This window comes from Akanthomyces muscarius, chromosome 4 (genome assembly GCF_028009165.1).
Source record: "Akanthomyces muscarius strain Ve6 chromosome 4, whole genome shotgun sequence".
Classification (NCBI taxonomy): Eukaryota; Fungi; Ascomycota; class Sordariomycetes; order Hypocreales; family Cordycipitaceae; genus Akanthomyces; species Akanthomyces muscarius.
Genome location: NC_079244.1, coordinates 3,733,978 through 3,743,771, shown reverse-complemented (window position 1 = coordinate 3,743,771; position 9,794 = coordinate 3,733,978). Strand labels below are relative to the sequence as shown.

The window sequence follows — 9,794 nt, the reverse complement described above, 5'->3', positions numbered from 1 at the left end:
GAATCGACAACAACCAAGCAAGCATATTTTCGCCTGGCGCGTGCTTTGACAAGCGGGCCGATTCCCTGCAGGTCCCCCGCCAGTCTGCGCTGTCCATTCAACCCCTGGAGAAGAACCCTGCAGTATTGAGCAATAGGCATTTGATACCAATGTGATGGCAGTTCAACTCCGTCCTAGTTGCAAGACCGACCGGCTTGACCGGGGGACGGCAGAGGGCGGCGCGCTACGCGGCGGGGAAGGTCGAGGCGGAAGATGGAGATTCGAATGGAGAGGGATCCTTTTCGTGATACGGGGCAGCTGCGCACTCGGAGCGCGCAGACTTTGCAGTTTGAGAAGCTGCCCAATACCCTGGAAAAAGAGAGCAGGCCCGAGTTTTCACTTTGCCAATTCCTTCAAACACAGCCCCTTGCTCGGCCAAAAAAGGGGCGAAGAAGGAGAAACAGAAGCCGACGGGGGGCCGCGGCGGACTTTGGACTCGAAGAGGCATGCGACGAGGAGGATCGCTCCTTTGAAGCTGCTGCGCCATCTTCCGCGGCCGCCCAAACGTACAAAAGATCGCACACACACAATTGCCGAATGGGCGGCGCGGCGCCTCCAACGTTATCGCCGAAAGGAACTCTGGTAGTCGGCCGCGCGCCATGTGATGTGGATGAGAGACAAAGCTCCACGATGGTACCGCTTGCTGTGGACATCACGACGATTCATGACCCATGCCAGTGGGAGCTCAGGCAGCAATGTTCAGCCAGTTTGAATACCCAATATGAGCGCCAGTTATGAAGCAACAGCTTTTCACCATTCCTCCCCTGACGACGTACGTCCCTGTGCTGAGCTCATATCGAACCGGCTCAGTTCTCATCGTCTCATTTGGGATCTTCTCTACCGAAACGTTGGCCAGCGCACTTTACAATGTGTCCGTGTCATGTCGCTCCTCCTCGTAGAAAATGTATGGACCTGTAAAATCCATCATTCGTTGCTTTATATAAAACCGCAACTATACCTAGCCGCTTTCGTGCTATTCATTCAAGCTTCCCATTGCCCAGTTAACTATATACATAAAAAAACGTATTGCTCAATGCAGGGTGGCCAAAGAGGGCGCAACAACAAACAGTAGCAACAAAATAACGACAACAAAAAGGGGGTATTACATGCCTGCTCGTTCCTCTCCCTTTTCAGCCGTTGTAAACACGCTGCAGTTTTTCCGACTGGCATCCGACTATGTACAAAAGTCTAGATTCTCTTGCCGCATTCCCAAATCGTTGTTTTCAACCTCGGTAATCTGGCTTCCGTGCCATGTTCACAGGGGGAGGGGGCGCTTCCTCGTCGTCCATAGGATACGGCGGCGCGTGCCCCCCGTTGCTCGCGTGGCTGTTGCTGACCCTGTGACCAGGCAGCGGCGTCTTGGGCGGCAGTGGCGGCGGCTCGATACGCGTGGAGGGCGGCGCCGACTGCGGTGGCGGAGGCAGCGGCTTCGCGTGCTCGTCGGGGCTCATGATGGCAATCTTTTCCGCGCCAGATGCGTGTCTATACTGCAATGGGGTGGGCGCCGTGCCGAGCAGCCTGTCCGGGTCGTTGCTCGGCGTGCCGTTGCCGTTTCTGTTGCTGCTGCGTGATGGTGGAGGAGGCGGCGATACTGTTCCGGGCGGGTACGGCGCGGCGCCGCCGGGGCGTACGTAGTCGTAGGAGCTCCGCGGCGTCTGGTTGTTGCCGATGGTGAGGCTGTCGGGGCGGCCCGAGTCAAAAGACGTCCGTGAGAGGGCGCTCCGAGGTGATGGCGGGAATGCGCTGGGGGTGTCGCCGGGCAGCTCAACGGCAAACTCGACGTCGAAATTGGTCGAGGGCTGCTGCTTGACGACTTCGGGAATCGAGTTGGCCTGTCGCTCGAGGCGCTGCCGCGCGCGGTGCACCTTGGCAAGACGCGAGGAGATGCCCAGAATCATGCGCTGCTCCTCGTCGCGCGCCATGTACCGGCGCGTGCCCGTGCTAATGTCGCCCAGTCGGTTCCACTCATTCATGCCAAACTCGCCGACGCCAATCTCGACATTCATGCGAAAGTAGTTTTCGGGGTTGACGTTGCGCCGCGAGAGATGCTCTCGGAGCATAAACTCGTGAATCTTTTCGCATCCTTCAATCTTCGAAATGAGACGGCGACGCGCCTCGGCAAACTCGCCCAGAAAGCCCTCGTACCAGACCTGCTGGTTTTGGTCGCTGCCTCGGGGGCGCTTCCCGGTGCCGACACTGACAAAGACGCCGACGTCTCGGCCGGGCCACTCGTTGATAACAGCTTCATCGAGAGCCTCGGGAGCAGGGTTAAATGTGCCAACGCCGTCGTCATGAAAGCTAGACTGTCCAATGGAGATGGGCTTGAAAGCGAGGCCGATGGCGCATGTTGCGCGGCCAGCTTGCCAAATTTTGCAGTCAAAGTCGGGAGGAGGTTCGCGACGAGAGTCGTAGGATCGAAGAATTACCGGAGCAGCGTGGCGTGGGGAGTCTTTATACATTGCTGTTACAGCACTGGGACTGTTATTAGTGTGTTGGCTGGTATTTGCGCGACTGGGCATACTCACGTCTTTGTACGGTTCTCGCGCGAGTCGTATAGTCGAGCGTCACCGTTACCCATCCTGGAACTGAAGAATGGCCGCGCAGCAGCTTGCGCCGTGGGGCTGCGTGCGCTGAAACTAACGGTGCTGGCGTTGCTAAGATGTCGTTGTGGAATAGAGGAGCTCGAGCTGGTCGACAGATAGGATGAGCGAAAGGGGTTGGTGGGCTCGTCGCCCTCGCCGTCGTTTCCTTCTTGCTCATTTATGGTGTGCTCGCGGACAGCTTGGCGGATGGCCTCCTCCAGCTTACTGGCCTTGAAGAGCGTTGATCGGTATGGGATGCCGGCAATGGTCTTGTCGGTCTGGAATACCATGCGCGTCATGCGGACATAGAGCTCCTTGCAGGTCTCGAGGTCGAGTCGGAGACGGCCAAGCATAATGGCAATGAGACCGCCGGTTCCGGTGCCGACAATGAGGTCGAAGTGGTCGCATGGTTTCGGAATTTCGCTGCGGCGCGGGGCGCGGCCGTGAGCCTCGACAAAGGTACGATGCATGAGTTCCTGAACAATGATGAGCATGGAGTAGCCACGGACACCGCCACCGTCTATAATCGTTAGCGAGGCTCTGTATTCCGGACTACATGATTTTTGGCCAGCATACCGAGGGAAAGAATCCGTAGAGGCGGACCCTTGGTGGTGTCCTGGCGTCGGACGCCGTATGCATCCATGGCCGTGACGTAGCTCGTCGGCGCAGATGCTGTTGATGAGTTCTTCAAGGTCTCGGAGCCCGGCTTTTGTCGTCTTTGCGATGGAAGATGCGAAGGAGAAATTTGCTAAAGAGCAGAGTAGACGAAGTTGCAAATGAAGCTAGTGTAGCTAGCGGCGGGTGGGCGCGTATGCCGAGGCGGCCAACAATTGTGCTGTGGGGGTTCTCTGCGACGATCAAGGCGGCGCAGGTCTGACTGAATAGGTTCGTCGTCGTGGTTTAGGATCCGCGGTGCGGGCAGCCGTAAAGACAGGCAGTACCGCCAGCCAGCAGGTGGGGGAAGAAGAGGTCGGGCAACAGGCCGTGGAGAGAGGCGGCGATGTTCAGGGTTCGGCGATGAGGGTTGGGGTAATTCGGATAGTGGGTGGGCGAGATAGGGTTGGTTGAAGCTGACGAGTTTGGAGATGCAGCCTCGTGGCTGTGAAGACGAGCGTTTCCCGCCTTTCAAAACGATAAACAGCCACCCTCGTCCACTGTAGCGTGCGAAAGTTGCCCGCTAGAAAACCCGAGGAGCCCGCTAACAGGCACTAAAGTGCCCCGCTAAGCCAGGCCCAAGGCTCTATCCGCCTGGAATTTTTGTCACAAGCCTGGACTCTACACGCATCGGATAATAGCGGCCGTCGAAAGTTTAGCATCGGTAATTCTGGAACCTTTGCTTGTTTGCCGACGCCAGTGAAGAATGCTTTGTTTCTTTGCCGCAACGGAAGGCCGGCGCTCATTACTGGTTTCCTGTCCTGGTAGGACCGTCAGCCACCACCGCCACTTCAATAAACTACACCCTGTCTCATTTGGTGGCGTTTCGTCGCCAACCAGAGTCCTCTCGACATGTGAATGCTGGTCATCCAGGAAAAGGACATGGAAACTTGCCATGCTTTCAAAACGCGATTTTTTTTTTGCCCCTCCAGAGGCCTTTGCCAAGTCCAGGTCACCACCCCATGTCACGTCGCACTCTACGGAGTAGGGCAGTGCAACTTGTCAGCCTGTCGCATGACGTAGGAAGCAAGTCTGCTGCCTTGCATAATATCGACCATGTCATATACCGGCAAGGATCTAAAGTACCGCTCCAAGTACTGTACGTTGCAGGATTAGTATCGCACTGAGAAACGGGATAATTACCTTCTGCATTCTGCAAGGCCAGGCATCTCCCGCTCTTCGACGTGCATGGCACTCGCTGGGCCGCTTCCGTCCCATCCGCGCCCAAGACTGTAGGATAAGCTATGTCTCGCGGCCTTGGCATGTCTTGACCCGAGCTTGGGCTTCAATAGTGCACGGCTCGGCCTTGCTGCCAAGGTGGAGGTTGCTGTCGTGCGCAAGAGCAAGCAGGGCTGTCACGAACCTGCCGGCGGCTGTCACAACTCGCACGAAGTGGGAGCAGAAGCAGCTCGTATCAGCATCCTGCAGCCTGCTGGGACTGCGCCCTGCAATTTTACGAGATGTTGGGGTTTCGTTCCTGGTGTCAGCCTTCTTAACCAGTCTGCTCATATAGCACAAAGTGGGCTTCGGACATTTCCGCTGGCTTTTCCGGCCTGGCGCCCATCCGGGCTGAGCTGATGCTCGCAGATGGATGTGTCTCACCTAGCTTGGGGGTCAAGATCCAGATTGCGGGAGAGGGCACTAGCCACCGGCACTTTTCTGGATATTTTCTCACAGCTGCATATCTTCACGTTGATCAATTGTGTTGCACAGCTTCTGTTCGGCGAGGGAGTTGTCAAAAATAGAGTTTACGCGGCCTGGCCTCTTGCCGCAGCGGGAATACGTCAGCCTGCCCCAAAAATAGATCCATGCTAAAACGGGCAATCGAAATCTGTGCTGCATTGACTGGATTCTTTTTTTTTGTTGCTGCAGAGGTGCACATCCGATAAATTTTAGGGCCGCAGAACCTAAATTTACGCATGGCGAGTTTTAGTGGCAAAAAGTACCTGCCACTGGACAATATGACGGAGCCATCGTCGGCGGCCTCTTTATTAACGAGGCAATGACTGCAGCTTTTGAACATCCATCACCAGCTGAACAGACGAGCATCAAGTCGCCACATAGGAGACACATCACCATCTCGCTTTGATTCGCCAGGTAGAAAAGGAGAGTGGCAATGTACGAGTCGTGGTTGGCGGCCTCGGCACTGCGGATCATTACTGTGTGAGCATCCATCGTCAAGATGCAGGTGGTGGCCGTGTTGACGCCCTGGCTGGACCTCGTGTGAACGAATGCCTTGCACAACGCATCAACGACGCCTGAAACTTGACAGAGCCAAAGAACAAGTCGTTAAGCCCAAGAGAGGCGTCTAGCCTCCAAGGAGTCTTCTATGTGACTCACGTAGGCGTCGTGCTTTTGGTGCGATGATAGGCGGTGTAGGGGCTGCCCGGCGTGATTAGTGTATGTGCCGTACAACCATCAATGGAATCACTTTCGTTCTTTTTTGTTTGATGGGCAGCATACACAGAGCGTTGCGACCGCCACAGCTCTGTTCTGGGTGATTGATAGCAACACCAGCAAATGCTGTATGTGAATAGCGGAATGCTGACATATAAACAACGAAATTGACCTTGACCCGCGTCTCTGTCAGCTGAAGCCGACTATATGTTCATGCAATACTGAATCACTGAGAATATTTCTGCAATTTACGAAACTCAAGCGGCATTACTTTTAAGTTGACAGCATGATTGCCACGAACGCCACATCACTATTCTCGCCTGATGGGTGCTTATCAATCATGTGGCATCATCAACGTTGTACCAGAAACAAGTCAGTCCAAATATGAGTGGCTCTGGCTTACGATGGCACTTTTTGAGCTACACAAGTAGCAGACTTATTTAAGCAGACAATCCCGCATGCATGCTCTCTATCCGAAACTTGATCCTTGTACACGTTGGCCTTACAGCCGGCCGTTTTTGGGATTGAAAAGTTTCGAAACACAAGAGCCTTGGCAGAATCGATTGGACCACTGAGGCTGCCACGAAATCCTATGATGCGCTTTCTGGTACCATGCTCCCTGCTTTGAATGTTCCATAGGCGCAGTGGCCTGGCCGGTCTGACGATATTGAGACACGGGGGCGAGATACTCGCCACTCCAAAGATGCGCGCAGTGCCCGAAGACCTTTGACGTCGGTTTTTGTCCGATTACACCGCAAAAAAAACATTACCGAAAAGTCGGCTCTTAACAGCTGACAGATGATTGGTTATGGTAAGAGACAGTAAAAAGCCAATGTCGTGCCGTTGCGTGAAATTGCGTGAAACATGTACTCGGCTTTTCGACTTGGAAGCTCGGCTAGGTTGTCCGCTAGTTTGGAGTCGTACAGGACAACCAGACCCTGGTCCGATTTCCCGGTTTGATGCAGCATTGGCCTGTCTTTGCTGCAGCAAGGCCAGCAGAGTTTTTCGTCGTGTATGAACTTGCAGGTACATGCTTGAAAACTTGGTTGCCTTGCCTGTGGGCGATGGTGATCTCGTCTCTCTGACAATGCTATTCGCACCGGACGTGTGGATTGCCATTACAGCCGCAAGGTGGGTTTTACACACCCGGCACGGCTGGAGCGGAGACGGGGCCATGACCTTTTGCCACTTTGATGCCTACGGGAAGTGATTCGTTGCGCCAGAGACGCGTCTATGTCGTGGCTCGTGGTGGCGAGTAATGCAGCAGGTGCTGGTTGGCGTTCTGGAATCCGTTCGAGTATGCTAGTGGGCTGAGAGGAGCAGGCAGCCAACAAATGAAAGCGGCAAGAGAGGTCATGGTTTGAAAGGGGGAAAAGCAAAGAGAGATAGTCATTGCAATGGCAAATCCACAGCCTCTCGAGTCGCAAATTAGTTGCCAGATCGCCTAATAAAGGAGCGGGCTCGGTACAAGGCAGAGGAGCTGGTTGGTGTAACCAGCAAATAAACTAACGGCACTAGTTCTCTCGACGACGAGGCTTGCTGGAGGGAAAAAGTCGGGGTGTCAGGCTGAAGGCCAGCCCAGCGCCACCAGGCCGCTAGAAGCCAACTCTTGGAATAAGACTAGAACTAATGAGGCGAGGCCGCGTGCCTGCGTAATCTTGGAGGTGAGTCGGCGAGGCTGACACTATGACGAGGCTTGGGCCGTGGAGGAGGCTACTGGTAGGCTAGCACTGCAAGACCTGCAGGTCGGGCAGCACAGCTTGTCGGTGGGTTTTTCGTAAATGAACCGGGAAAGCTGCCGGTCGTACTCCGTAACAAAACAAGAGAGAATTTAAAAAATAAAATAAAAATCTATTTTTGTACAGGGGGGGGGGGATGCAGATGCAGAAGATGGGTCAAAAGAAAACTCGTGTCGCGGCCGCGTTGGACGGGCAGTGCTAAAGGTGAGACGTCTGTCGCTTCAGCGCTGGACCAGTAGGCTGTCGTCCGCTAAAAAGGAAGCCAGGAAAGAGAAGAAGAAACAGTTGAATAAAAATAACTAGTGATTCCCTGCCAGTTTTGACTGCCGATGCCGTGTGCCTCATTCTCCACTCTCCCTCGTCAAGACTCAGATACAGTAGCATTGGGTGTGTGATGGTGGTGGTGGTGTGTGGTGGCCGAAATGGGTGGTTCTAGGCGGAAGATGCCGTTGGGGGCAGGGGGGTCGGTACGGTCCATGGGGTTTGGAATGAGCAAGGCAAGGCTAACAGTCCGTTGGAGCAGATGAGAAGGCATGTGCGGCGGCAGAGTAACCAACCGCGCCAACTCAGCTGGGATGGTAAGACAAGTTCACGAGGATCACAGCACTTGCGTTGATGAAGAACCTGAGCTACTGCTAGCACGCCAAGTTGGTTGGGGCCTCAAAGGCGCCAACGTACGGTTTGTTGTTAGTGGCCATATTTCAGACGTGCAGGGGTGCGGGGAGGGTTCAGCCTGGTCCAGACACCTCTTTCGTCATATGAGCAGCGGCGGCCAGTCAGAGGGCCGGCCAACCCAGCAGTTACCAGAAGTGAGCAGCTGAGCCACGCCGCCGCGCCCCTCTCTTCGCTGGCCGGCGGAGACGCAGCAATTTGGGCGGGCTCATCAAGGGCCAGGCAAGGGCTTCAGTAATAGGTACCGACCTCGGGGAGGGGATGCTTTTGGTAGGACTAACCTGCTGGTACCAGTCAAGCTGGGCTGCGGGGGGGCGTCAGGTATCAATTCCCTGATTCTTATTTGACTTTTTATTCAAGGGAAGAAGCTGGCCTACTTTGGGCCGCACAAGGGAAACATGTGCATTTAGCCACCTACCTACCAAAGACTGTACCGTGGATATCGTCCAGCCTTGTGTCGGCAGCCAGCTGCAGCAAGCCTGAGTCGCCGGTGGCCTATAGCTACCCGTGCCTTGGTTCGCCTGCAGCTGCCACGCGGACTACCCTCCCTACCTGGCACTGGGTATCGGCGCCCATCAGGTACCTACCTACGCCATCTGATCCCAGCTCGTGGTGGCCGCAGCCTCCTCAGGGTGCAGGCACGACAGGTAGGTAGCCTGTGCCTGGTAAGTCAGTAGGTACCTAGGCCTGCAGTTGGCCACGCCTCTGGAGAGCCACCCCCTAACACTCCTAACACTAACTGAGAACTCCGTACCAGTAACTACTGCCAACTGGTAGACACCCCAGCACCCCTCCGTCTTGCTCGGCCTCGTCTCTTCCCTTCCCTGGGTAACCTACCTAGGTACCTAGGTAGGTAGGCTTTGCCTGGGCCCTGCTTTTGCTTCCCTGGAGCCTCCGCAGGCGAGGCAGCGCCGCATACCAGTAGTACGGGCACAGCCGGCGGCCAACCACCACCACCCACTCACTGCCAGCCCGCCGCGGCGCCCGCATCCACAGCCAGCCAGCTAGGTAGGTAACGTTAGTTAATAACTAAACTAATATTGGTAGCCTTGGGCTCAAAACCCGCCCCATGATGGATTTTTTCCTTGTCTGTCGCCTCCAGATTACGCGGTAATCTTGCCTCGCCTCATCTTTGCTAAATACCGGCACCATTCTCTTTTTAGTTGTGCACGCCGCCTTGCCCGTCGTCTCTCTTTGTCCCTTTTGTTCTCTTTTTTTTTTTTAATCGGGTCCACCACCTGCTTCTCGTCGCCTTCCATCATCGGCTACTCTGCCGCCACTGTAAAATTCCGTTGCAGCCTTACCTCGCACAAACCGCACTCTTGCAGCGCCGGCGTCGTCTCCGTTTGATTTCCCTACACCGGCCGCGCCCTTGATTCTGATCCTCTTTTTCCTGCTCTTTTTTTCTTGTCTATTCCTTCAACTCTGTCTTTGCTTCTCGTCCCGTTGCTTCCGTCTTTTCCGCCTCGTCGTTTTCAAGCTCGTCTTTCGCCTCTGCTTCATCCCTTCGCTTTGCAATGAAGTCGGCCGCCAGTCCTTCGGCCTCGTACCTCACCTGATCCCGCCGACAACACACCACCGAGATCCTCCCCGAGCCAACCGCTTTCTGCGCCTGCACCTCAGCTCAGCTCTCAGGCTGCTGCTGCCTCTCATCAGCCCACCCTCTGGATCCGTTGCCGCCGGCCGCTCACTACGGCTGCGTGTCCAGCCC

The 9,794-nt window shown here is 55.4% G+C and overlaps 1 protein-coding gene across 1 annotated transcript; it reads right to left on the bottom strand.

Moving 5' to 3' along the window:
• Positions 1 to 1,262: 1,262 nt before the first annotated feature.
• LMH87_011958 (uncharacterized protein) lies at positions 1,263 to 3,264 on the bottom strand (the record flags this gene model as incomplete). The annotated part of the gene is made up of 3 exons (XM_056201182.1): positions 1,263 to 2,511; positions 2,565 to 3,141; positions 3,198 to 3,264. 3 exons carry the CDS (start codon positions 3,262 to 3,264, stop codon positions 1,263 to 1,265), a joined length of 1,893 nt encoding a protein of 630 aa, XP_056052960.1.
• Between the last annotated feature and the right edge of the window lie 6,530 nt (positions 3,265 to 9,794).